Source organism: Saccostrea cucullata, unplaced genomic scaffold (assembly GCF_032062105.1).
Source record: "Saccostrea cucullata isolate Sc308-1 unplaced genomic scaffold, CSIRO_AGI_Scuc_v1 ctg403, whole genome shotgun sequence".
NCBI classification, from domain to species: Eukaryota; Metazoa; Mollusca; class Bivalvia; order Ostreida; family Ostreidae; genus Saccostrea; species Saccostrea cuccullata.
In genome coordinates, this window is record NW_026932593.1 from 244,030 (window position 1) to 267,454 (window position 23,425).

General features: G+C 32.1%; 1 protein-coding gene across 2 annotated transcripts in view; it reads right to left on the bottom strand.

The window, feature by feature from the left end:
* LOC134235515 (uncharacterized) overlaps positions 1–23,425 on the bottom strand; it is a 61,143-nt gene that overhangs the window by 36,394 nt on the left and 1,324 nt on the right. For both annotated transcript variants that reach the window (XM_062717649.1, XM_062717648.1), the window contains exons 3-13: positions 23,100–23,290; positions 22,781–22,810; positions 22,417–22,575; positions 20,808–20,866; positions 11,384–11,582; positions 9,438–9,503; positions 2,961–3,170; positions 2,284–2,346; positions 1,953–2,123; positions 1,258–1,288; positions 684–977 (exon numbers count right to left, since the gene is read on the bottom strand). In XM_062717649.1, the coding sequence (XP_062573633.1) occupies positions 684–977; positions 1,258–1,288; positions 1,953–2,123; positions 2,284–2,346; positions 2,961–3,170; positions 9,438–9,503; positions 11,384–11,582; positions 20,808–20,866; positions 22,417–22,575; positions 22,781–22,801 (1,273 nt within the window). In that variant the 5' untranslated portion in view covers positions 22,802–22,810; positions 23,100–23,290. The remainder of the gene's footprint in view (positions 1–683; positions 978–1,257; positions 1,289–1,952; positions 2,124–2,283; positions 2,347–2,960; positions 3,171–9,437; positions 9,504–11,383; positions 11,583–20,807; positions 20,867–22,416; positions 22,576–22,780; positions 22,811–23,099; positions 23,291–23,425) is intronic.

A 23,425-nucleotide genomic window follows, 5' to 3' on the forward strand; every position in this document is an offset into this window, starting at 1 on the left:
TCGTAGCCTAGATAATGATTGCAAATCGTGAATTTTAAAACCCTTTACAAGTTAAAGGGGGATAACTGTCAAAATCATCGGACCAGGACCAAATATAAACACCCCTAGAAAAGTAAGAGAGCGGAAACTGAACTTTTCTTATTATACCCTCCGCTTGAAAAGTGGGAGAAATATACGAGTGTTGTCCGTAAAATTCGTGGACAAGCTAAAATTTGATATTAGTTGCGTCATTGATATTTATTATAAGTATATAGGGATATTCGTAGTAATCAGTATGTCCGTCCGTCTAGCTGTCCGTCCGTCTCTCTGTTACGCTTTGGAGTACCCGACTCTTATCCGCAACTCCCCTTTTACCACTGAGTGAAATTAAATGAAACTTTCAAAGAATCTTTATTACATATTGGCATTGTGCACCTCCTATTGTACTAGGAAGAATAGGTAAGAATATATGGCATTGTCCATGTTTTGCTATGGGAAACCTAAAATACATGTCGGGTCAAAAAGTAAAATAGGAGGTATACAACGGCAATATGTAATAAAGATTCTGTGAAAGTTTCATTACATTTCACTGTAAGAGGAGTTGCAGATAAGAGATGGGTACCTCAAAGCGTAACAGACAGACGGACGGGCGGGATATAATAACAAATGTATAAAGAATATAGAAATGTTGATTGTACTCATACCATTAGGCAAGGGAAAGTGTACTTCATTGCTTTTCCCGACACCGTCTTTGTTTTCCACCTTCACGAAATAAGATCCAGCATCTTCTTTTTGTAAATTTTGTATCACAAGAGTTGGATGAAGTGTCCTTGATTCATTTTCGATGAATTTTTGTGGTGATTCTGACATCTCTATTTGTTGATTACCGTGGATCCAGGTGACAGATGTAATAGCTGATGATGATGTCACATCTGCCGACAACGTTAAAGACCCAGTGGACTCGGAAATTGAGATCCTAAGTTCTATTTTTGGGAGTTCTAAAATTTTAAACAATTGATAGAAAAATGGGTTCAAATCTCTCTCTCTCTCTCTCTCTATCTAATCTATCTATCATATCCAAGTTATTTTCTGTCTCTTATCTGCAAAAATTAACTGTTTTATTATATTGACTTCTTCAAAAGCACCTAAAGTCTTACTCTGAGGTTAATCGAAATATTTTGCTAATGTTAGTCAGTTGTTAAAAATAGTTTAAATCTAAGAAGAAACTAGTCGAGGAATAAAATGTTAATGTTTGGAAGAAAATCAAATTATACAAACCTCTGCTGTATTCACTATCGTTCATTGAATCCTGTAGAAATATACAAATTTTACTGATTGAATTCTTGAGCAAAATTACAACAAGGACAAAAATTATTATTATTTTTCTTTATTGTTCCAACTATCTGATTGGTTCAAACTGGATCACATGATCAAGTATAGAAAGTGTTACAGACTGGATATTTCTATTTTTGAAATTTATAAACCTGCTGTTTCTAAATTTGAAAACGTTCTTCTGTGAAGCAACAATAGTGCTGACGTCACAATAGTCTTTATAGACTGTATGTTTCTAAAAACAGATACTGCAGCTGGTTTTCATTACTGTGACGTCATAATGCAATGACATAACAATGCCTTGTACATGTATGAGAAGGCACTGCGTATTATAAAGAAGGGTTTTAATATTTCTTATTAACTGATAAAAATAATAAAACAATTGTAGCCTTTTGATTCGGTACAATCCCTCGACATATAGACCTTAGAGAAAGCATATCGACCTCGCACTTCGTGCTCGGTCGATATGCTTTCTATAAGGTCTATATATCGAGGGATTGACCTCATCAAAGGGCTATAATTGTATAATAACGATCAATAATAATCTTTCATTAAAAGTTATTTGCTTAATTTATCCGCAAAATAAAGGATGTCACAAAACCTTTAAATTAACATGTACGAGAAAAAAATCCAAAACTCACCATTTGGCTTTCTTTTTGAACGAAAATCTGAAAGACTGAGATTGGTACAACGTTTCTGCAAGTGTCATATTCTCCTTTGCACATGTTGTATTTGTACTTCTTTTCACTCACAATTTCCTTTACACATTCATGACATAAACCATGTGAACAAGCCACTCTGGTGACGTTAGCCTGAAAAGATGTGTTTCAAAAGATATTTTGATTCTTTTCTTGCATATTTTTTTTCACTTATACATGAATTAAAAGTTAGAAATCTATTATCTGGAGATTAATAAATTATTTTATCCACATTCAAAAATCGATACAAAACATAAAAAAATTGAATGCTTACATATTGCTTGCAACAGTTTGTACACATCTCTGATATGAGTGCTCTTCGCAGAAATATTTCAATCTAGTATGTAGAAAAAAAATGAAGTTTTCGCTGCAGATGACATGCCAATATGTCAGCGTTTTTGTTAATGTTATCAAATAGAGTATTTGTCTTTCCAGTAAGTCCTCAACAAAGATATATAAAAGAGGGAGCACCGACTCCTTTTATAATAATGTTTCTGCTTTCGCAGCACCCCCAGTACATACGTATTGACCTCCTTTTATAATAGATGTACTGACATCAATGTATATTTAAAGTCACTTTGTTTTTTCCTCTATAAAGTTATAAATTAAGTGAATCCAAAAATATTTATCAAGCAATAGCAAGATAGACATGTACATGTATATGATTATGCTAGCTAGTTCATTGGTACAACACCGATATGCCTTTATGTGATGAATCAACACTGAACTTTTATCTTTGATTACATGTGTACTGTAAGAGTATCATCTTTCCAGCAATTTTTTTTCTATTAAAAGTGGGTTATAGTCGCTATCCTTTCATGATCTTAAAATGGTAATAAAATGTTTGATTATTTAAATGAGCCGTCTGTTTGTATCAATTTGGCAATACATGCCATAACTTTCAAAATTAGATAATTAAGATATATAATTTTTTTTACACATTAATATTACCTTGTAAGATTTTCCAGTCAAAGTTTCCAGAAATGCAGTCAACGCTAACAATGGAGTTGATGAATCGCAATTAGGGACGATGCAGCTAACCTGTATTCCGGAGTCGCCACGATGCAGATAAGGTTTAAATACTGTGTTTGACTTATTTCCTGTCAAACATTCCAAACAAAAAGCATGATGCCGCCTACATGCTCTATTTCGAACTTTGGGCTGAAAAAAATTCATATATTTTCTTTATATTTAAGTCCAAAAAAATAATAATTAAAAAATAGAACAGAATAAGTAATGTAATTTATATGTTCCAAAAGGTCGTAGAAAGGCTCAACAATTTAGCATTTCTTTGCTTGCTTATTTCTTTTCAGAATAAAAGACAATTTTCATTGTATATGAGATTCTAGTTTCATAAATATAACACTTTAAATAAGGTTATAATGGTGTCTTCTAACTATTCCCACTTTTTAAAAATCTCAATTCCACCTATTCCCACTTGCCTATAACAATAGATGTTTTATGTTTAGATAGTTTACCGATAATTACACTAATTACATCCCCTCTTAGGTTTACCTGTATTTTGTACATTTTAAGACAGAAATTTATAGATTTTGTCAGAAATATTATTTATTTCCTTCAAAAATTGGAATCTAAGGGAGTAACAAAAAAGGTCGTACAAGAAAATGCACTTTTAAAAATTAATAGCTACATTTTAGAACAAATAATAAAGAGATTTATCGAGGTAAAGCTTTTAAATAAGTAGACTCTAGAATGAATAGATTAATAGGGAAAATATTATTTAATTTCCTAAAGAAATCTTTTTTATTTTTTCAAATTTTGCTAAAAATTCTGATTTATTATTTTAAAAAGCAAATACTCGTACCTGTCTTAACCTCTATGGGTATGCTTTAATCATTGTTTATAGAGTTATGGTATGTTTTCATAGTTAATTATTTGTTGATACAAATATTCCACCTACTCCCACATGAAATCATACATTTTTCTACCTGATTTTCAAAAAGTGGGAATAGGTAGAATGAACCGGTTATAATATCAACAAATAATGTGTTGTACTGTACGTCGACGTACAAACAAAGAAAAAAATAAACATGTCTATATATCACAGACACTTAGGTATACCTCTCCACCTTTCATTTTTTTTCTTTTTTAAATCTGGGGTCGACTCATCTTTTTCGTATTTTTATATTTTTATATACACTACCTGATATTGATAATCTAACCCGTTTGTCTCAATAAGCCGTTTTTTAAATATATCGTTTTCTATCTATCTTCAAAAAATTGAAGGGGAGAGGAGGGATCAGCCCCCAAGTGCCTCTGTTTTATATTGTCATGATCATTCTCTTTCGCGTCTAGTGTAATCCCTCCATCACGGTCCGTGTAACGCTTAACAATTCAAATTTCTAAATTGACTTAGAGTTTTAGAATGTTAATATATATATAGTTCAAATTTCTAGATTTCAAAAACTCAAACTGATTTAGTATATTGAAATTTGATATTTTAGTTCAAAAATCTAAATTTTTAAATTTCCAAACAGGTTTTAGAATTTCAATATTTTAGATTTTTACCTTAAATGTTCAAAATTCAAATTTCCAAAAATAATTCTTGCAATTCAAATGTTTGAGTTTTTAGTCTACCGTTTGTTTAGAAAGTTTACACTTAACAATCTAAAGTTCGGTAATATTTTTCGTCTTTTGGTTATTTGAAATTAGCTTCAAATTTATAAAATCCAACTGAAATGTTTTAGATTTTGAGAAATTTAAAATTGTGATTCTAATGTTCTAATTTCAAATAACCTAAACACTGAGTTTTTAGAATTTTACTTTAGATATCCATTTTGAAGTTCAAACCGGGTATGGAATTTGATATTTTGGATATTTGAAGTAACTTCTAAAAACTAAAAATGTACAGAAGTGTTTTGGTTTTTTTAAAAGTTGAGTGTTTAGATAAAAATCCTAAATTTCTAACAATCTAAAATGTTTGAAAGTTGGAAGTTTGAAGTAAATTTTAAATAATCAAAAGACGAAAATGTTTTTGAATTTTAGATTGTTAAGCGTAATTATTCTAAACAAACGGTAGATTAAAAACTCAAATGTTTGAAATACAAAAGGGGGATTTTCGATAAGGCCGTTTCTCGGCCCACTTATTTTCATAAAAATAAATTTCAATTTATTTTTTCAAAATTTGTTTAGAATTTAAGATGAGTATCTTAATTTTTGTTATTAATATTTCAAAAGTTAATATGAGATAAATTCACACCGTAGCCGACACAAACTTAGATGTACCCGCAAATGCGTTAACATTAGGCCTATGGGAAAATATAAGAGGGTGGCATTTATAAATCGATTTTTAGAATATGAAGTGCATGAGGGACACTCACCTAGTTTTGCCCAGTTATTAGATATACCCTGCACACTAATAGTTTACAATATGATGAGTGTCGCGTGTGCACTTCATATCCAAAAATTAAAAATTGTTTGAAATTTGCATACCTAAAATTAGAACCATCTGGTTACTTGATCATACACCAGGTTACAATACTTAGCCAAAAGTGGCACATTTTTAAAAGCAAAGTTAATTCTTGAAAATATTAACAATAGAATACATTTTCGGATACTTTCTTTATTTCCATACTTATTTCGTCGCTAGCATATAACGTTAACGTCATATTTTTAGTTCAACTACACGGAACAGGGGAAGTTTTCTTAATACCGTCGGCATTGGCGTTCCCAGTTAAAAATTTTTCAAGCAGATATTTTTTTTATATCATCTAGTCCCTTGAACAGTAATTCCTTGTCATCTGTCGGGTTTCAGATGCTGGGTTTTAAGCTAATATGTGTCGAGGTCAATCTTTTTAAAGTAAGTTAAAGTTTTTTTAGCAATGCCACTATAAGTACTTGATGACCAGACATGCTTCATGATGCATCTTCGGATGTACAGTACTAGACTTGGTTCGGATGCTGGGTCTGACTTACATTTCATTGATGAATGCTCAGAGTTAAAGTTGACTTAACATGCACCGATGATACATTCAGGGTTGCACATTACCAGAAATGGTCCAGATGCCAGATCTTACTTCTATTTTCTGACTGATTTAACGAAAGAAGTGAAAACGAGTCCATTCCTTAACGTTCTGAATCAAACATATATCAGAAAAAATATCATATTAGCCTTTTTTTCGAATAGAAACCCTTGCTCCAATCTGCTAGAGAAGGTTCGTTATGTTTTTCCGTGTGGTTGATATTTAAGTAGGGAACGTAATTTTTTTAAAGACTAAGTATTGATTTAAATGTTTCTGCAGAATTTGGGATTTAATTTGGCATTTATAAATGTATTTTGAACTGCTATCTGGACAAGCACTTACTAAATGTAACTAAAATTGGTGAAGCAAAAACCTAGATTCAGTTGCTGAGAACATAATGTGCATCTTTAAGTTGTTTTTAAAAATACTTCTAACTTTCTGAATAAATGGAGACTCTCAATCTATTTAAGTTTTTTTTATCATCTGGCTATTTATTCGAGTTAGTATTGCATTACCAATTATAGTTTTCTACCTGCAAGTATAACCTGGTTTTTGTAATCAAAAAACATGTAAATTCCAATTTAATAATTCCGCAAAAAGAAAAATCATTGAAGCGAAACAAAATACAAATATGATCTATTACTGATCGAGGTTAACTCATTAACTCATTAACTTAGCACAATATTTACAAGCATTTTGGGAAAAAAATTGACAACCCCCCCCCCCCCCCAAGGTAAAAAAAATCATATTAATACTAAAAACAAGTTTATCAAAGTTTGCAAGCAAGCGATTGTAGAGAAAAGTGCGGAAAACCAAATGGGACAGACTGACAGACAGAGGGACGGACAGCTAAACAGACGATACGGAAACTATACCTGTAGTCCCTCTGGTTTTACCGGTAGGGGACTAATAATTGCTATCTTGATAAAATATATTGATTTTTTAAAATATTATTTATACATTAAAATACAATGAGCATTGCAATTGCGATTCTTTTGAATATACTTTTAAAATAATATAAATGTGTACTTGCATTTCTTTAATCGTACGGAAATCCTTTTGTTTTTCAAAGCATGATTAAAAATTAAATTCAATAATATTACTGTATAATTTCACAATAAAATTTGCGCTATAACTTTAGTTGACGAAAATTTATTGCAAACAGTTCTAAACAACTGTAAATTACACTCAAAGTTGATCTATCTCATGTCTATTTTTTTTTTTACATTTTCTTCCCTACGTACGGGAAAACTGTTATAAATTGATTATTATATTCAAATATAAACTGTCAGTAAATTCCTCTTGTAAATGTTTCTGTCTATACTGTATATATATGTTTTATAAGTTAAATTCTCCCTCTTTTAAAGAAAAGTTACAATTAAAAGTCGAGAAAAATCTTGCAATTTAAAAAACATTCACATAAAATAAATTTTATTAATTTTCTGTAAAATTAATATAGAAATTGGTTATTTGATGTCTTTATTCACATTTATCACATTTCATTTATGATTTGACGTTGAAAAAACTTCAGTATCCCGTTTTAAATATGCCTACTCCTAAAATGAAGGGAAGGGGGTGTACTTAAACTTTAATTTATCACGTGACCAGAAAATGTGCAGTATAAATTATTTTCATATTTTTAGGAAGATAAGACATTTATCTACAACATATCACAATTTCATAACATTTCTCGAGGGGCCGCAAAACGGCCTTAACGAAACTCCCCCTTTGTTTTTGGAAATTTGAATTCTGAATATTTAAGGTTAAAATATAAAAACTCAAAATGTTAAAACCTGTTTGGAAATTTGAAAGTTTAGTTTTTTCAACTAAAATATTAAATTTCTAATATAAGTAATCAGTTTGAGTTTTTGAAAATTAGAAACTTGAACTATTATATTAACATTCTAAAACTCTAAATAATTTTAAACATTTGAATTGTTAAGTGTTACACGGACCCATCACTGTCTTTTCATTTTCTTTATCATTTAAAATTAAAGTTTTGCAAGGTCTCTTTAAAAGACGAAGAACACAAAATGTTCTAACTCGACTCTGATCATGATCTTACATCTGCCTTAACAAGCATTACTTTGATTCTTCTTTGGACTTCCTACTTCCGATATCATAACGTTATCATTTTGATTTTGTCTTTTTTAATTACCTCAAATATGCTTGTCTCAGTTAACGTGGCAACTGTTTGTCTTGACAAGTTTGTGTTTTATGTACTTTCTATAATTGTAAAAAAAAATTATTCCAAAGTAATGATTATAAACAATTTCTATACCTAGTTAAACTTTAGTATGTTATGTCCTTTGTTTATCATTAGGGTAAAATAATCTCAATCAATACAATATATTATTATATTCGTGTGGGTTGGCGGCGCGTTTGGATAACATTGATCAAAAGTACTCCTTGAAAATTAATTGCGTCACTGCCCCTTTATCTTCGAATGAAAGTTTTAGACACAAAAACAGAATGTTTAAAATTACGACCTCGACCTTTGACCCTTTGACTTCAGAATCAAGCGAGATCTACCTTAGGACAAAGGGAGTTGTTGTATAAAGTTTCATTGCAAAAGCTCAAAAGATTCCCGAGATATCGCGCCAAAACGAAAGTGTTAAAACAGACAGAAATTTTGAAATTCTGACCATGACCTTTGACATTTGACCACAAAATCAATAAGGATTTTCCTCAGGCCATAGGTAGTTTATGGGTGAATTTCACTGCATCAAAAAGCTCAAATAAACTCAAAGGCTTCTCGAGATATCGCTTGGAAACGAAAGTGTAACAGACAGACAGAACTACAGCTAGACGAACGGATGGACAGACAGACCGAAATTAATATCACTCACATTCAGCGGGGACAAAATGTGAGTTTACAGACGGATGGACGGACAAACGGACGAAAGACAACGGTGATCAGGAAACCACACTTGAGCTAAAATTAACAGACTTTTTACTTGCAACATTTTTTTACAGCAGAAGGAATGGCATTTTATAATTAATCAGGATGGTATACCAACATGAAAATGTACAGTCATATTAATCATAAATCAATGCATCGAGAATTTCTTTTAAAGGAAAAAGGGCAAAATTTGCCCACATCTTAGCATCTTTCGCTGTACATGTACCCTTATGCTTGTATGCCTCTTTTGAGTCACATATGTTTGATAAGGTAAGTAAATCCAACGCTGAAGTAAATTGTTGTCAAGGGTCCAGTTAAAGTATATTGCTATGTTGTCAGTAGGCAATTTCTGTTCCTTATTTGGATACCACCCTTAACCTTTATGGAGGGGTTCATTTTTATTAAAATTGTCATTTTGATAGGTGACGAAGAGACCCGAAATTCAGGAGGCATTTCAATATTTTATACCAACATAATGCGTAGAAATATATTACTTTTTAAGGAAAAAAAAATTAATTGCAGAATCCTAAAAAGAAAACTTACCTCAGCGTCACTTTTATTTTCACATTTGTACCACTCTTCAGTTGAAATTTCGAGAAAAAACGCTGCCTGAATTAGAAAAATCGCGATGAATGCAGGTAAATTCACAGGGGTCAGTAACATGCTAAATTTGAATTTACGTATTGACTATATATATACATTTGTATATATTATATATATATAGTCAATACGTAAATTCAAATTTAGCATGTTACTGGCCCATGTGGGTAAATTATAATGCTTCATATAGAGTAATTAATGAAAACAAGAAATCCTTTTAATCATTGGATCATAAAGTCAGCTTTATAAATTAATTAATTTAATATTTTTTTTGAGTATTCATATGCATCTAATAATAATACACAATAATTCTCAATTAAGTATGACCTGTTGAAGATATTAATATTTTTATGAGTAATCATATACATCTATTTTCACAATAATTCTCAATTAAGTATGACCTGCTGAAGACATTGTATCCTTTTATATATCATATATAATAGTCCTTTTACTGAAATCTAAGTTGAGATTATCTATTCCTTTTTTTGCACTAAATGTACATGCCCTGTAAGTCTGACTTTCGATAAAGAATATCGACATGAAAGAACCAGCACGCTACATGCAACTCTTCAGTGATTCCCGCCTATATTTTACACACATAATTCAATATAAATGACCATTGAATGGTGTTTGAAGCGTACATTATCAAGAGACAAATAATTTTCAAACCATTTCAAAAACATTTATGCTCTTATTTACAATATCTTCATAAAGAAGGTTGAAAGAGCAATCTTATGCATAAAATGGCCCTGTACTTATATCAATTAATTAACTATCACCCTCTTTCCATTTTCATATATCAAAATAAAATAAACACTTGGGGCTTTCATGTTCTACAATGAAATTTCGTTTTAAGAATCCAAATATTTGAAAACAGGCTTTGAGAAGTTGCAACGTTCTTGAAATTTGCAGAAAAAAATGCGAATTTGACTACCTTCAGCAAAAAACTAAAATAGGAGCACAGCCCACGATCCAAAAATAAAACATATTTTTGATCTTCAGAAATAGGAGTTTCATTATGTATTGGCATATTTTGGATCAGAGGTCGTGCTCTATATGAAATATTAAAAAAACGCTTCAACTTTAGGTCATTTTCAAAGGAATTTACAGGATATGAGGAAAATGACGCATTTTATGACGTTATAATGCATTGACTAGATGTGAAATTACGTCACAATTAATAGATACGTGGCCACCAACAGTCCAAGTGATAAATACCTCATTTGCAAACTAAACTCAGTGGTTTTTAATTTTCAGAAATTCCCAGGGCCAAATAAGGCCCATAGTGGCTCTACCTCTTTTTTTCCACCATTGTCAGATTTTCAAATACGCATGTCCCCCAGTGCAACAACAAAAGCTTTTGTATGAATTTGTAAAATAACAAAATAACATAAAACCCATAATAATGAATTATTTTTGTTTCACGGGGATGGGGGTGTTGGAGTGATATGTTTTAAATTTCCGTTGATTTTTTAGTGAAAAATGTAATATTTACACAAATTATAGAGTTATCTCTCTTTGTTTTTTTTTTTCCAAATAAGTTATGTTTAATGAAAATTCACGTAAATGTCCATATAGTTATGAAAAACCATTAAAATATATTATATTTTGAAATTTCACTTGGAGATAGGCGGCAGAACAATGCTATCGTTCGCAGTTCAAACTTGAAAAAAGGGATTTACTAAAATTTCACGGGAACATGGAGATTGGTGGGTGGGTGGGGTGGGGGTTAATCTTCCTAATAAGTAAATTTATGTGTTCATTTTGGTGCATCTGGACTCATTGTGTAAGATGGTAAAAATATGCCATCTTTATTTCTGGAGAATGAACAATACTTTCTTTAAAATAAACCCCCCATATTTGCCTCTTTTTTTTTGAGTGAAAAATACCGTTAAAGCTGTAGTTGACAAAAGCGATAAATACTGTTCCAACACTTTTTCGCTTATTTTCGTTGGACAAAGTGTCTCCTGACACCGGAATACTCTTTCACCACGTCCACTAAGACTTGGTTCAATTCGTTTCATCAATTTTGCATGAATGCAGGAGTAACAGTATCCATGTCTACAGGATTTCAGTACAAGGACAGCCTAGAGAATAAAAAGACGTTCAATTCTACAGAGATGTAACTAAAAAGTAAATGATTCAAGTAAAATACAAAATGCAATTAAATAATGACTGATCATTAAATATATGTAAATGAAAAATATGACGATGTAAGATTTACTTTAAACATTGGAGTTGAATATTACGAAAGCCTATTAGGATCAATCTACAGAAAAAAAAACATTTCAAAGGCGTTATAGCGCGAAATAAAAGCGTTAGAATGCCTTTTGAATTGGCGTAATGTTAACTACACCTTTCTATTCTTAAAAGCCTTATTACGCATTTCCAAAAGGCATTATTACGCCTTTTATTTTCAATACATGACTAATCAAATTAAGCCCAACCCAGAAAGGGGGTGGGGGTTGGGGGTTGGGGGCAGAATTCTCACGTACGAGATATAAACTTCCCAATTAGATGTATGGCTTACATGTATTTCTCAAAAAATAATTTTAACAGATAGAAATTAGATTTCCAGGGAAAAAAAAATTAAATGCGTCATATATTTTTAATGTTGAACCAACTAAGTCCTTCTCTAATACCAGACACAACACTACAAGGGTTAATAATTTAAATTGTTCATTATACCCATGCCAAACGTGGATCCAGGGCTGGTGCGCCCCCCTCCCTTAAATTTTTGTAATTAAAATTTATATGTCCATTATCCTAAAATCAAGGAAAAAGCATCTCTTATTTATAAAAACTTGTCAGCCCCCGGAATCCCAAGATGACATTACCTTAGACCCTCTTGCGCTTCAGTATAGCCGAGAGATCCCCCCCCCCCCCCGCCTTCTACTGCACCCTCCCGCTAAGAAATACCTGGATCCGCCACTGCCTGCAAATAGTTTGCCTGTTTTTTTTTTCCAAAATGTGAGGAAAATATTTTCAAATGACATAAATTTTAATACATGGCAAGCAAGGCCCCAAGATGCATCTGCCTATTTCCTATATTTTCACAAGTAGAGTGTTGCAAACAGTTGTCAGCGAGATGTGCAGGAATATAGAGAATTGCATAAATAATTAAGATGAATTTGATTCTATCTTTCATATATTTATTAATTTATGGACTCAATGTAGGTAAATATGTATTTATAATGACCCAGGATGGCAGATATTGACCAAAGATACATGGATTATATCAACCGAGTGCGCTAGCAAGAGGTCGATATTCTACATGTATCTGAGGTCAATATATGTCATCCTGGGTTAGTAAAAATGTATTTTGACCATGCATTGAGTACATATTTATTTTATTATTAGGTCACCTGAGTAAACTCAGGTGACCTATTGCTATCCGTTTTCGTCCGTCGTCGTGCGTCGTGCGTTGTGCGTTAACATTTGAACATTTTCAGCTTCTTCTCTGCAACCACTGAACCAATTTCAACCAAACTTGGCACAAAGCATCTATGGGTAAAAGGAAACAGAATTTTTGAATTTCATTATCCCTGATCTCCTGGGGCCTGAGGGGTGGGGCCAAAACCACTAAAATTAATGAAATCTTAAAAAATCTTCTTCTTTACTCCTGGACATCAAGCAGTCAAACTGTTTGCGTGATTGTAATCAGCATCGAGTCCTCTACCAAAATTGTGAAATTCATGGCCCTGGGGTCAGGGGTTCTAGTGCTAGGGCGGGGCTAAATAAGTATATAGTGAATATGCATTATTTCTTTGAAAATCTTCTTCTCTGCTCCTGGGCATTAAATAAACCAACTAAGTACATAGTTATGATGAGCAAGAGTGCCTCTACCAAAATTGTGAATTTTATGGCCCCAGGGTAGGAGTTCTTGTGTTAGGGCGGGGTTCTATTGATTATATAGTGAAACTACATGAATTCTTTGAAAATCTTCTTCTCTGCTCCTGGGTATTAAATAAACTAACTAAGTGCATAGTTATGTGTGCCTTTACCAAAATTGTGAATTTTTTAGCCCCAGGGTCAGGGATTCTGGTGTTAGGGCGGGGCTCTATTGATTATATAGTGAAACTACATGAATTCTTTGAAAATCTTCTTCTCTGCTTCTGGGTATTAAATAAACTAACTAAGTGCATAGTTATGATAAGCAAGAGTGCCTCTACCAAAATTGTGAATTTTATGGCTCCAGGGTCAGGGGTTCTTGTGTTAGGGTGGAGCTCTATTGATTATGTATAGTGAAAATACATTAAATCTTTAAAAATCTTCTTCTCTGCTCCTTTCGTATTAAATAAACTAACTAAGTACATAGTTATGATGAAAAAAAGTGCCTCTACCAAATTTGTGAATTTTATGGCCCCAGGGTCAGGGGTTCTGGTGTTAGGGCGGGGCTCTATTTATTATATAGTGAAAATACATGAATTCTTTGAAAATCTTCTTCTCAACTCCTAGGTATTAAATAAACTTACTAAGTGCATAGTTATGATGAGCAAGAGTGCCTCTACCAAAATCAGGAATTTTATGGCCCCAGGGTCAGGAGTTCTGGTGTTAGGGCGGGGCTCTTTTGATTATATAGTGAAAATACATTAAATCTTTAAAAAATTTCTTCTTTGCTCCTGGGTATTAAGCAGATGAACTACCTATATAGTTATGTTGAGCAAGAATGCCTCTTTAAAAATTATAAATTTTATGGCCCCAGGGTCAGGGATTCTGGTGTTAGGGAGGGGCTCTATTGATTATATAGTGCAAATACATGAAATCTTTGATAATTTTCTTCTTTGCTTCTGGGTATTAAGCAGATGAACTACCTATATAGTTATGATAATCTTCCAGAATTGTGAATTTCAAGGCCCCAGGGTCAGGGGTTCCATAGAGGGGGGGGGGGTGTATGTATATACTGAAAATATGATATATAATGAATTGTTTGAAACCTGCTCCTTGGTATTAATCAAATATTTTTGAAAAGCAAGAATGCCTGTACAAAAATTGTGCAATGTGTGGGTCAGGGGTTCATGTGTGGTAGGGACACTACTGATTATTGCTGAATATTACTGATTAGTTGAAATGCATTTTTTGTTCCCCTACCCTGGCTATGGGCATTAAGTAACCAAACTAAGCAACTGTTAATTGTATAGTTATGATGACCAATGGACCGCCAGCTCTTTCAAAATTGTGAATGCCATAGCATCTGGCTTAAAATATGAATCAAATTCAATGACTGGAAAGTTGTTGCATAATGCTCAGGTGACCTATAAGGCCCATGGGCCTCTTGTATAATTTCCCAAATTAATTTGTACAATGTAAATCTTTGTACAGAGATAGTGATGTGCTGCTGTTGAAAACCATAGATAAGTTGAATGGCATTGTTTCAGAATTTATTTCACAGTAAGATCGCGAAAACTGAAGCCGAAGGCCAACTTAGGTTTATGCCACTGTCGGGGGTCTACAGTACCACTGTTTCAAGGTTGCAATACAAATATTTTGTGTTAAAATATTAACTTTCTGTGTAATTTTCTAAAATAATGATGTAGACAAAATGAATAAAAATATTTTAACTGCATTTCCAGTATCAAAAAAAGACAACCAGTTACAATTTGGGAGTTTCTAACCATATTTTTGCACAAACTACATGTATACAAATTGTTCTCTCAAAACGATAATGTTTATCAATTTTTCTCGAAATCCTCTTTGAAATAGCATAAATTTGGGATTCGGAATTGTGTCTAATTACGAACTGTTCAATAAATAATGACTGAACTGTATGACATACAATACAGATATCATATAAGATTAAACTTGACCTCCTCTCATAATGGAATCTTTACTGAATTTATAATAGTTTATATGACCACTTTTCATCACAGAGTTTCATTGTGACAAGCTGGGAAACAAGGGCTATTCAAGACACTGCATTATAAATGAATGGTAAATAATCGGTAAACTAGAGTGAAAATATAAGCTTCATCAAAGCTGCTGTAAAACTTGTTAAAAATCCCAAAGAAATATTCACTGGAATTTGTGACTTTTACAGCAACCAATGCCTGTTTTATAGACAAATGAGCAGGTGGATTCCAATGATAAAAATTATATAATGAGCATCAAAAATGGGTACCGTCCTTGCCAACAAAAAATTAACAATTAACAACTTACATGCTGTTTGCCAAATTTAAAAAAATAATACTTGATGGTGTAGAATGGACTTTAAAACACATAGAAAATTTTATAGACATCATATCAGGGGTAGTTTACACTTTCTTGAAGAAATGTTTGACTGTAAAAAAGCTTAGTACTCAAAGGTCACCCTATATTTTGAAAAATGAGTGAAAACGACAGCGTGTACAAATGTCTTACCTTTTTTTTTTTTAATTATCAGTAATTGGAGTTACCCAAGTTTTTTTTTATATTTTCAAACAGATAATGGAACTTAAATCTATTGCTTAAAATCCTCGAAACAATTAAATGTACCATAAGATGTACTTGACAAATATAGCGAAGGTTTGGCGAGAGCAAAGAATTACAAAAGCACAAAGACAGAATGCAGTTTTCTTAAATATTAGTGGTATTGTTGTTCAAATTCGTTTAATTTCTGGAGGAGTCCAGAAAGCAAATTGTTTGCAAAATGGATCCAGAATCAGGAATTTCTTCATGACAACGTCCAAACACGCAAGCCCTGAAGAGTAAAGGGGTTTTCGGCATAAACAGAAAGTTAATGTTCTTTCACATGTACAATATTTGCCAGATCTTTGACCTTTTGACTTGTTTCTATTTCCAAACTTGAAAAAACACCTTAAAGAAGGAAAAACAAGTCCATGAAATCATTGGATCTACCATTTTCCAGCTTACTAAGGGTCATACCCAAAACTGAGTTCTAAAAACAATCAGAAATTGGATAAAAATAATACGGGCATGTGTTTTGATTAAAAGAGATTAATATTAAGACGTTGCGCACGGTGTTGGTACACATTGACGTTACGTCAAAATAACGTTAAAAAGTCATAACGTTGTTGAAACGTTTTGAACCTTATACATGCATACTTTATTTTTCAAAAGTATAAAAAAAAATAATAATAAAAGGGCACATAATGTTCAATGTTTGAACCTTCTTTTTTGAAACATTTTGATGTTTTTTAATAAATCTTAATAATAAAATTTAATTACTGAAATGCCAAAGGCACTCAGTGAATATGAAATGCCAAAGGCACTCAGTGAATATTCTTCTTTCTATTTTTTTCACTTGTGTGTCTTATAAGGAGATTCCCTTTCAACCTCAATATTTTTTCAGTTTAGTCATTACAAGTCTTTTATTTCTAAATAGTTGCGCTTTGGGTGTATAGAGAAAAAAATGAGAGTTAACATTTTTATACTTCCTACGTTTCAATGGAACTGGTGTCATTTTGAGTAAAAAAAAAGGTATCAAATTAATATATTGAGGGGATGAAAAAAAGGAGAGATGGAGACATTTCACCATAACTGAAAATCTGGTTGATCACGAAAATTCTAAAATCTTTTTTCTTTTTTGGTGATAAAGGGGGGTGGGGCTCTTATAATGCATACTTCGTTTAGTAGGGCATTTTTTGTGGAACGATATCATTTTGGGGTTTTCATAATTTTTTTCCTTTGGTACGTGTACACATGATGATGAAGTGTAATAAATATAATTTGTGAAAAAATCAACAAGCTCCGGGGTCGAATATCGGGGTTGGGGTGGGGATGGGATGGGGGTGGGGGTGGGGGGGTTCCTGCATGTCCGCAAATACATGTGAGCTGGTACTACGGACCTGCATGAAAAAAGCCATGGCAATAATACCTTGACGCTCCCGACGTCATATGTAGGCATTGCGTAAAATGACGTTTTTCGTACCTGTGACAAAATGGCTACACTTTTATTGATGCTTGCATTTCATTCATGTAGACCATTACTGTAAAGATTGTGTAATGTTTAAATGCAACATTGAATGTTCTTTCAAGCTCCATACATGATTGCTTTATATCTTACATTATTTTATCTATTTTTGATATGTTACTGAGACATATTTAGTAACAATACAGTGACTTGTGCGTGCATAACAAAATGGCTACACTTAAGAAAGCCTTCCTAATATTTACGTTGGAAAAGTAATATAAAATGTATCAATTTAATTAATCTAAGAAATATGTACTAAAAGTTTATCCACCAAAATTAATATTTGTCTGGGATTTATGTCTGGTACACATCTCCATTTCGGCTAATGTCAGTGTAAGGAAACGATTTCTTACTGTTAGACATTTTAATTACGCACTGTAGATCCAGTCTAAATTCATGAAATTGATACAATGATGCCAAAAACTCAACAATGTCTTAAAGAATGCATATATTTTATTGTACCCCCTGAATTTAATTTAATTCAGAGAATTGTAAGTGCATTTTTTCATACCTTTAATTTGCGCGAACAATAATTGATGTAACGTCGGACACGGGAAGTTCGCCGTAAATGACCAATACTGAGTAACTCCTCATCATAGTTAAAATAATTCAAAATTATTTAAAAGAAAATTTTGAGAATTATTCATTACTTTAGATAACATAAATGATTTTATTTTTAATTTAAAGTAAATATGACATCGCGAAACCGCCAATTTCTTTGCGACATAAAGAGATAGATATTATAGTACCAACACCGTGCGCAACGTCTAAGTTAAATAATTAAGAGTAAATCATTGAAAAACGTCTTTTGCTTCTTTCTGAGCACCTTGGACATTATTTATTAAACAGCCCTCGTATTTTCATCGTTATTCATTCACTTATACAATTTCTCATGTTGCATTACTAACTCTGGGCTAGGCAATCATGTCCCACATATATGGAAATTTATACAAGGCACGATAAGAGAGCTCACTATATGCAGAATAAATTAATTAATTCGTTCAATTATGTAAATACACATACACTGTAACACTAAAAAACAGAACATATTTCATAGAGGTCAGAAAATATTTTTTTTCATATCAGCAGGGCCTTTTAAGGAAAGAACTAATGAGAAAGCAGAAAATGTACTTCTGCGAATAACTTATTAGCATATTGATGTGAAAATAAATAAATTAGGAAACTATATTTTTATATGTCACACAACCTCCATCTTAATAGGAGTGAAATATTTTTGATTGGCTAATACGTTAGAGACTGCAAATCTCTTACTATCAAATATTTTTTTTTCGAAATTTATACATCTATTTAGCATATTTTATAACGCACTGTTTGCAGCTAGGTCAAGTACTCCCATACTCACATCAGCCTATAGAGAGGTCCGGAAAAGCGATTATGACGTCACGATAAAACTACACTATTGAATAATAACGAATAAATATCAATGTTCTACTATATAAGCTAGTGGATGCCTGATTCTGGGTCCTTCCTCTAATAAACTTTTCGATATTTTTTTGCAAACAAATTGTTTTCAAGACTACTGTCTCTCCGAATACGAAAATGGTCACATAAACTGTTATAAATTCAGTAAAGATTCAATAATGAGAGGAAGTCAAGTTTAATGTCATATGATATCTGTATTGTATGTCATACAGTTCAGGACATAATATATTGAACAACCCTCGTATCTTGATTTATTCTTTAAACTGAGTTAAATACACAATAAATAGTCAAATCAAGGTCATTCGGAGGGTCAAGTTAAAAAACAAATTGGAGAAAGTTGATATATTTTCACCAAAAAAGTATCAAGTCAAACCAAAGTTTACATAAAAAAAATCTGGAATAGTTTCTTTGAGCCCCCCCCCCCCTCCCCATCCCCAAAAATAAGAAAAGAATGTCAAGGTCAAATGAAAGGCCGAGGTGAAAAAAAGGAAGAACTAATAAAAATTAAATCTCAATATGTACAGCTCAGTAAATGAAGTGTTTTGAAACCACGCTAAATATAGATTTTAAGTCAAGGTAAAGAAAAAGTCAAGGGCAAAAATGATGATTATACATTTACTATTGGATATCTCTGATCAATATGATGTGTGATAAAATTCCTTGAACACTTTCTTCGAAATTATGCTAAACACAAATTCGAATTCAAGGTCAGAGAAAAGGTCAAGATCAAATATACCGATGCCATTAAATAGTTCTAATCAATATTTATAACTTCATGTATAAAGAGCTGAATAAAAATATCTTTTATATATTTCTTTGGGATTCAGTTACATGTAAAAACCAAATGTGGTTTTAAAGAAATATGGTGTGAAAGAAAAGTCATGGTCAAAAATGTTGATGCAGTTGAATAGCTTTGAAAAATATGCATTAAGGTTTTTAGGCATTTTAGGCTTGATTAATTTACCGGTATGCCGCGCCATATTCATAGCGCAGCATTACAAATCTAGGTTCATTGAATCTTTCAAATTAATTACCTTGCCCTTATGAACTAGTGATAATCCATTCGGTCAAATGAAACGTCAGGCCACTGGGTCTTGTGTACAGAAAATAAATCAGTTAAAAAAATTAGTACCTCGGAGAGAAAAAAAAACACAAGGGAGGACTCCATTTTGGATACCACCTCGCTTCATCAGCTATTTTCTCGCTTAAATTGTTGAACTAGACACACGAGCCAGTTCGATCATATCCCTTAACGTTTTTTTTTCTTGAAGGTCTTACTTGCAGTTTTAATCTTTCTTTGTTAACATTTACAGTCTTAGTCAATTTATCACGTAAACATCCAAAATTGGCAACTCTTTGGCTTCTGCAGAAAACGAAAGTTTGACACGTGACTAATAGAATCCCAAGATTCAGTCCAAATTGAACAAATTTTGGAAAAAATGTGAAGCCAAAATACTTTCAAACAGAAGAGCAAAGAAATAAAATAACAGTTATTGATAAAATGAAAGCATCTGGGTTTACCAATAAAAATAAAATATTCAAATATTTCAGTTTGGGTACGACTTTACTTTAACCTTCATTTTAATAGTAAAGTCTTGGGACAAACCGAGTGACACTACGTCACATGTAAACAAAGGAAGATTAAAACTGCAAGTAAGACCTTCAAGAAAAAACATTAAGGGATATGAACTGGCTTGTGTGTCTAGTTTAACAATTTAAGCGAGAAAATAGCTGATGAAGCGAGATGGTATCAAAATGGCGTCGTCCCTTGTGTTTTTTCACCCAGGAACTAATTTTTTTAACTGATTGATTTTCTGTACATAAGCCCCTAAGGTCAGACATATGTATAAACGAAAAGCTCCCTTTAGACGTTTTTAACCATAAAGCTAGTTAAAATCTCAATCTTTGTGGAATATGCTATCCCTTTTGTATTGAATCAATAACAATGATAACATTTACCTTTTTTTTTACAAAAAATGTTGCATTCTTGATTCTTTGGAATTTTAAGTAATGTCCACATCTGAAATTATAGAAATACTTCATTTAGTTTTAAAAGAGTGTAATTACAGCTGAATTATACATAATTCATGTACTTGAGAATAGGTTCCGCTGGTAATCAACAAGTCAATATCTTCTTTATCCATCACAAAATTAGAATTGTCCAATAATTTTAGCAATTATGATAGAAACAACATTCTTCGACCTAAGAGGCTATTCTGCAACATTAACAAACATGCCATTTTTTAAAATCAGAAGGCATTATCTATACCATAATAAGGAGTTACATGTACGCAAGAAAATGATTTCTTTGGATTCTTAGTTTTGTAATTGAAATATAAAATTTATAATAGCGCTCTATTGATTTGAGTCCTCTAAAGCGCTTTACAATTAAAAAATTTTAAAAATATATCAAAGAGATAGTGATTAAAAAATACATATATACATACATGTAAATAAAATTTGTCATGATGTCACTGTCCAATCATAAAACGATATTTATATTTAAAAGAGAATCATAGATAAAAGGCTAGCTTAAAAAGGTGAGTTGTAAGACCCTTTTTAAAACAAGGCAGTGAAGCGCATTCTCTAAGGTTAAAAGGCAGTGAGTTCCAGAGACTAGATGCGGTCTTGTCTAAACGACGGTCTCCGTATGTTTTAGTGCGTGTCCGAGGTACCTAGAGAAGATGTGCGGATTCTAAACGCAGTGATCGTGGCGGGTTGTAAACAGTTATGCCATCTCCCATGTAGACTGGAGAAAGGCTATGAATGGATTTGAAAGTGTACAGAAGGATTTTATATTGGATTCTATATTCAACTGGGAGCCATTGGAGTTGGATTAGAATTGGAGTTATTCGATCGGATCTTTTGAAGCGTGTGATTAGTCTTGCAGCAGTATTTTGTACTCTCTGAAGTTTGGCGATGTGGTGAGAAGGAACGCCGTATAGCTATGCATAGCCGTTAGTATAGGGATAAATGTTCCAGCTGTTGCAGAAAAAAAAGGCGTATGTAATTTTTTCTGCAATCGCAGCTGTTACCTCCCATACATACCAACAAAATATGCATTATTTTCATATTTATATATCTGTCGAAAGTAGTGGGATTCGGCAAGTTAAGCATTGTATTATTAATTTGTACGTCATTGTACGTTCCATTGATGTAAGGGTCACTGCTTAACAAATGTGTACAGGTGATTTGCTTAGTGTTTTTACTGACTGATAAACAACAATGGTCGTCTTGAGAAATAAAGGGGAAAATATTCAGAGGATATAAATGTTGTGTCTTGACTGTAACCTCAATCAAAGAGAGTCAATGTTAATTGTAAGTGTGTAAACAGTTTGTTTGCTCTATAGGAATGAAAAGAAAATTCTAAACTGGTTAAGGATTTTTTAAAAAATATTATATATATATTAATTAAACTCAACCACAGCCTTAGTTTTAATTCTAAGAGGCATGAATAAAAGTATACATAAAAGTCTTACAATTTTATTTAAGGGCTAAGTGACTATAGTATCATGAAGACGGCTTACATGTTTTGAAGTTTTGAGGAAATTTTCAAAAAAATATACGTACCTCGGTGACTGCCGCCTGCTGATATGAATGTTGTACATCATCCCTACTGATCACTGTCGTACATCTAAGAACATTACACACTCTCTGTGTAATATCTTTTTCAACTCTTATGATACACTTCAAGCAAAGTAAATGGCCACAGGTTCCTCTGTGGACTGCCTTAAAATAAGATATGCATGAATTCATATCAAAGTAAACTGCATATTTTTATGTAAATTACTCAGTACCTGGTGCGTGAAGATATATTAGATATATCATTTAGATATCATCTGGTGAAATAAACATCACTGATCCGATTATTATTGGATAAATTTTCTGCTATTTATCATTCTTTCTAACAGTTTCTTCACTTTATAATACTTACTTCCTGTTTGCAACATCTCATGCAATACAACTACAAAAAATAATGAATTTATTTTTTAAAATACAATAAAAATATAAAATTAAAAAAAAGATTAATAAAAAAGTTAATGAAAACATTCAAGAATTTAAAAATATGTTCACCTCTGTTGGTTGTTTTTCTTATTTATTTGTTGTACATTTAATGATTTAAATCGATTCATTCCTTTAAACTTATTTGATATTTTTTGCACTAAAGTTCGCCAACTTTTTTTCATATTTTTTTTTTATAATGCTTCTTTGTAAAATAATTTCAATTACAGGCATCTGTTAGCAATATTTACTACTTCGAACAAGATTCCGAAAAAAAAACTTCTGGTGTTATCCAGGATGAGTGTCTTTTATACAAAATCATGCACAGGGGACAAAAGAAAACATCTATCGTTGAACCCTTAACATCAACAACAAAGCCTTTGGAATTCTGTATACAGGACGCACATACAACATGGAAACATCTTTGAAAGTTAAACTTTGCCTGTTTGAAGAATATAATGAAGTACATTAACTACTACAAGTAAGCACATTTAAGTGTTACATGAACAGTTCATCAAGTTACTTACTAGAACTGTAGAACACCTTATACATGTAAAAGAAAACAATAATGTTTTGT